Source organism: Pyxicephalus adspersus, chromosome 11 (genome assembly GCF_032062135.1).
Source record: "Pyxicephalus adspersus chromosome 11, UCB_Pads_2.0, whole genome shotgun sequence".
Taxonomy (NCBI): Eukaryota; Metazoa; Chordata; class Amphibia; order Anura; family Pyxicephalidae; genus Pyxicephalus; species Pyxicephalus adspersus.
Window position 1 is genome coordinate 1,397,513 of NC_092868.1, and position 5,937 is coordinate 1,403,449.

A 5,937-nucleotide genomic window follows, 5' to 3' on the forward strand; every position below is an offset into this window, starting at 1 on the left:
ACACTTCTCATTTCAGTTTCCTATTAAAACAATGACTCGTTCTGCCACCTAGTGGCCAATCTCAAAAAGTGCACAGCTGTCACAATAGGAAACCCTATCTACATTATTATTAAATAATGCCAACATATTACGCAGCCCTGTACAAGAAATAGGGATAATTACGAATGAACTGTCAGGGGGAATCGTTTATAAATAAAGCCCAAGAAAAAAGTAAAAAATATTCATAACAAAAAAAAAAAATCTCTGCCACGGAAAACCGGTAAAACAAACAAAATGACAATAAATTCATCTGTTAAAAAAATACAAATGGTAATTCTTTCTCCTTTGTAGTACCTTGATTTTTCATATATATATATATATATATATCTCATTATTAGAATTCTATCTTTGTAATAACAAAACAGGAACACGCGATATTGCACGGCTAAAAATCTTTTGTTTTTTTATGTTTTTGTTGTTTTTTTTCCCATTCATTAAAAGAATGTTACATGTCAAAACAGTTCTTGCATGCAAAGGTGCACAGTAGTCCACATATATAACTAGATATATGTCTATTTTTTGCAAGGTTAAATCATGTAAACAGTATATGGAACAGAGCGGCAGGAAGCGGAACGCTCTGCCAGAAATTCAGATCCAACAAAAAGAAAATTACTTTCCCAAAGTATACCGATCGCCGACATTTTCCGGGCTGACAATGAACAGACCGGCTTTCTGCCGGCAACAAGTATACTTCTCCCAAGAGGTGAGTGAACGGACTGGAATGGGGGTCCCGGCCCGCAGCTGCTTGCCCCAAATCTGGAGACCAATCCTGCGTTCACTCACCTCCGATGTAAGCAGCAATCATTTCTCTCTGACATTGTCGTGCTGAATAGTACGGTGATGAGGAGGGACCCCAAAAATTGTGAACAGGGGAAGGGGGGGCAATCTGATAAAAATGAAAATTTGGGGGGTTTATTTTTGCAATTGAATTGCATTGAAACAAAAGTTTTTTTAGGCCCATGAAGGGAATTAATTTTTTTTATATCTGGTGCTCAGTGGAAAAGGAACGGCCCCTGCTTTGGTTATGATAGAACAGAATGTCCTAAAATCTGGCCGTGACCAATGGGAGTTAAGGGATGATGGATGATTAAACATAGCAATCTAATCAATGTAAGGGGTCAGGGATAAGATTTGGGCAAAGTGGGGCCTGTCAGTGCCTTAGCACTCAAAGCTAAAAAAGCCCAAGTGGCCCCCCTATGGGCCATGGCATTTACAATCAATGCAGGCGGTCGGGGATATGATTTGGGCATAGTGGGGCCTACCAGTCCTTTAGCACCCAAAGCCAAAGCCCTCATGGACCGTGGCTTAAACATAGCGATCTAATCAATGTAAGGGGTCGGGGATAAGCCTGAGGCTAAAAAATCCAAAGTGCCCCCCACCATGGGCCATGGCATAAACATACTATCAATGCAAGGGGCTCGGGATAAGATTTGGGCAAAGTGGGGCCTACCAGTCCTTTAGCACCAATGTGCCCCCGTGGGCCGTGGCATAAACATACCGTCAATGCAAGGGGTTGAGGACAAGATCTGGCCAAAGTGCTGCCTACCAGTCCCTTAGCCCCCAAAGCCAAAAAGCCCCTCTATGGGCTGTGACATAAACAAATCATCAATGCAAGGGGTTGAGGACAAGATCTGGTCAAAGTGCTGCCTACCAGTCCTTTAGCAACCAAAGCCGTCATAGGCCGTGGCATTGATTTCACCCATTTTGCTCCCCCCACTAAAACGCCCAAGGCGGCTGCCTCAACCTACCACCCCTCGGCCCGTCCCTGTAGGCTACTCTAGCAAAAGGTGACATTTCTATCTGCCCCCCCTTGACTTAACCAATATCCGGTGTTATTTTTGAAACTTTTACTTTACCCTTTTCCCTTCGATTGATTCCAATATCTTTTATTTCACCGCTTTCCAACTAAACCTGATGCACTCAACTGGAAGACCATAAATGACAAAAATATTCTGACGTTTCATAAAGAAAAAGTTTGTAGCACCCACCAACCCCAAATTCAAAAAAGAAAAACTTTATAGTTGTTAAAAAGTGCACACGTACAGCTGCCGCAGGCGTCACTGCAGGGGTCGGAGGTGAAAGGAAAGGGAAGCGACAAAGCGTAGGAAGATTTTGGGGATGACCTCACGGTATCATGCAGCACGACCAGCTGGTAAAGTCTTCAAGCACTGAAGAAAATAACACAATGGATTTATCCAGAAACAAAAAGAAAAGGGCACATCGGCAAATCTGCGTTACCTGGCAATGCACCCTTTCCTGGACAAGGACCCTTCAGTTCAATAATTCCCGGCGCCCGGGGTCCCAGGTCGCTGTCCACATTGGCAAATCTCCATAAGAATAAAATTGTCCCCAAAAAACTCAACCCCACGGCTGGTTAACTTTTGAAGCCCCCAAAAGTTGATGATTTTTGTTTTTTTCCCAGGCAAAAAAGAAAAAGGAATCAGCTGCCAGTGCGCAGCCCCCCTATTGATGATTTATGTTTGTCGGGGCCACAAGAACCCCCCCGGAATGAGCCGCTGTGTGAGATTAATACTGGAGCTCCCCTGGTTTTTCCCGTTCCATCTCCGCTCTTCTGGAATTCTTCTCCCCGGAGCCCCCAAGTTGTGTTGCTGTGGTTAGGATGAGATTCCCGATGGCAGGACAAAGATCCCAGTTGCCGATTGGTGGGTTTGTTGTTTTAGAGGATCCCTTCGGTGGGGTTTAGACGGCAGGTGGGGCTTTCTCCGACATGAGGACGGCTTCGATCCGCTCGTCTTCTATCACCACTGGGAAAATTAGGACAGGGTTAGGGAAGGGGGTCTGCGGTGCTGCATCCTAATAACACATAAGACAATTTCTCGCTGGGGAGGGGGGTGACGTCCCTGGATCTGACCTGAACACCTGTGCAACATATCGGCATGCATGGGCACACATACAACCTAGGCCAGCAGGGCATTTCCTGTCCACCCGCTGCCTTATGGTCAGCAAAGAGAAGAAAGTAGAGTGACAAATCCTCATCAGTCTGCTGCTTCTCCTTTTATCGTCCAATCAAAAGCTGGAGGCGGGGCTAGACCTGTCATTGTTACCTAACTGCAGTATAGAAAAAACAGGTCTGCAGCTCTAGAAGGGACCTGTCTAGATTGGAATATGAGAACTGCTGTGGACCTTTCTAGAAAAAGGGATTCTTTTTGCCAATGCCCCCCTCCCCACAACACATCTGATTTTAAATAGCCATTTGTAGCCAGACTGGGGCAGGAAAAAATGCCAGGCCTCCGATGCTTCCCCGGCTGACGTCACCATGCCTTCCACCAGCTGGGAGCATCAAATCCCACGAGAATGCAGCCCTGCGATGAGCTGGAGTTCATTCACGCAGGATTTCCAGCATGGTCACCTGTGGCACCCTCAAGCACCAAAGCTCGGGGAATGGGGTTCATTTATTCTTTTTGGGGTGATTTATTTGCTGGCTTTGCTTTTTAAAGCCATTTGTGTTGAGGAAGATTCCCATAAAGCAGCCTTTGGCCAGTCCCAGTAAAATTCTGTATCAACCTATAAATAAATTACTAACTCCTCGTCCGGGTTTGTGAAGCCAAGAGGGCTACTAATATACCCCCCCTTCCCCAGTGTCCCCGGGTCATTTATAGTTCACAGGAAGTGGCAGTTCCTGCTCCCCCCTTGACCATAACACCGATACGACTCGCTCGTGATGGAAAAGTTCCTGCCAGTTGTTTGTATGGAACATTTTATTTTTGTTCCTTGCACAATTCTGTCACATGACTAGAAGAGGTGACCACACAGATTCCAATTTTGGATAATACCCCGTGGGGGTCTGAAGATGGGCGGCTGGATGGGGTTGAGGAATGGATACAATTCCCATCTCAAATTATTGGGATACATGATGATGTAATGGGGTCACAAGATGTACGGGAGCAGGTCGTACCCATTGGTGGCTATATTGGGTGCATCAGTCAATTCCTTCACATAACCTATAAAAATGGTTGGTGACACCTAGGCTAAGTTTTAGGGTGCTGACAGACAGAAGGACGGGACCCCATATACATAGAATGGCAAAAGTGTTCAATATGAGGGGCTCAAATTGGGGTACGGGGTGAATTATTGGGACAAACCCTGCAGTGAATATTTTGGGGGTCACATGCTCAGATTGGGGAGCACACAGCATTATTGTACACACCCCAGAAGGTACAGATAAAATTAGGGGGTCTCATGCTTTGTAAGGGGAATGCAGACATAATATTGGGGCAAACACTTTGTTTTGGGGGTAAGGGACACACATTCAGTGTGAGGGTTCAATCAGGCTTACAAACTCACTTTTGGGGGGGCAGATTGCCCTATTATGAGGGTGACATGAACAAATGTTGGGGTGCAGCATTAAATCAGAATAGAAATGTGAACACAATTTTACATTTAGGACAGAATTTTGGGGTGACACTTTTTATTGGGGTGCATGCAAAGGAGGAGGGGGGGTACAATCTGAGGGTGGATACAATTAGAATTGGGGGGTCACACACAATCGCTATCACTCACCTCTCTTGCTGCGCCCAATCTGCCCGAGTTTGGGGGGTCTTTTTCCGCCCCCCTGGCTGGAGCTGCCATAGAAGTTGCCAGTGTCCTGAAGGCGGCAGGTGAGGGGGATCTGGCCATCCCCCCCTCCGTCGGCATAATGCCCCCGCTGCTCGGCTTCGCTGAAGGGCAGCACCTCGGACATGCTGACACCGATTACAGCCCACTCCGGAGGACGCTGATCACTCACCGCGGAGACCCTGATCACATCGTCCGGCTGGGGGAGCAGGGGGACCTAAAGAGAGGGGGGGAGAGTCAGGAATGGGGGTAACAGAACTGAGAGAATGGGGGACACTAGTTAGAGAGGGGTATACAGAATCCTTACCAGGGTAGGACATTTAGCAGGGTGGGTGAAGGGGTAACTTTAGTTGTAGGTTACCTAGTTAGCCGGATAGGTTGGTTCCCGAGTACTAAACTAGTCTGTTTGTGATGGAGGGGCTGAGGCTGGAGGTGACCCAGCGCAATAAAAGCAAACCAGGGGGCAGGTAAGTGAGCTAATGCAGTGGTCTGGTGACAGGTAGGTAATCTAGCAGGAAAAGGTAAAAGGTTGGGTTACCTATTGAGATTGGGGGTTGTTACCTGGAGAAAGAGCTAGAATACCAAGTGTAAGGAGGTAGGTTACCTAGTGAGATGAGGGTAGAAGGTAAGTCACCTAGTGGTAGGAAACTAGTTAATTGGGGGAAATCAGGAGGTAGGTTAACTTAGATTAACTTAGGTTAACTTAGATTGGGGAGGGGGGTAAATGTATATCAGAAAGGTGGAAGGTAGGTAACCCAGAAGGCAGGTTACCTTTTGGAAGGGTAGGTATCTTAGTGGGAGGGGGATCCCTGGTAGTGGGAAGGAAAGCCTAGGATGTGCATTGGGCAGAGAAAAAGGAAGGTTATGGAGTAGGAGGGGGGTAGGTTGTATAGTGGGAGTTACATTGTGGGAGGTGGATTGGTTATATAAAGGGAGGGTGGGAGGTAGGTAGGTAAATTGTACAAAGGTAGGTTGCAGAGTAGAAGGGTAAAAAGGTGAGTTAGTAAGCTGAATGAGGTCAGGTCACATAGTGGGGGGGGGGGGGGTTGGATAGTAGGAGGGTAAAAGGTAGGTAACACATTGGGAGAGGGTATTTTGCAAAGTAAGAGGGTAAAAAGGTAGGTTATGAAGATGGAGGTGGTCAGATCACATAGTGGGTGGTAGGAAAGATAGTGGGGGTAGGTTGCATAGTGGAAGGGTAATAGGTAGGTAACACAGTTGGGGGGGTGAAGGTTGCATATTGAGAGGGTAGGTGAGCTGAGCTGGAGGTAGGAATGAAGGTATTGGGATGTGAACTACCTGTTCAGGGGAGGGAAGAAGCTG

The 5,937-nt window shown here is 46.8% G+C and overlaps 1 protein-coding gene across 1 annotated transcript; it reads right to left on the reverse strand.

Moving 5' to 3' along the window:
- Positions 1 to 416: 416 nt before the first annotated feature.
- Positions 417 to 5,562, reverse strand: CAMK2N1 (calcium/calmodulin dependent protein kinase II inhibitor 1). Its single transcript, XM_072427246.1, has 3 exons — positions 5,386 to 5,562; positions 4,561 to 4,831; positions 417 to 2,804 (listed from the first exon to the last, which is right to left on the reverse strand). The coding sequence occupies exons 2-3, from the start codon at positions 4,739 to 4,741 to the stop codon at positions 2,740 to 2,742; spliced, it is 246 nt and encodes an 81-aa protein (XP_072283347.1). The 5' UTR covers positions 4,742 to 4,831; positions 5,386 to 5,562; the 3' UTR covers positions 417 to 2,739.
- Positions 5,563 to 5,937: the final 375 nt, after the last annotated feature.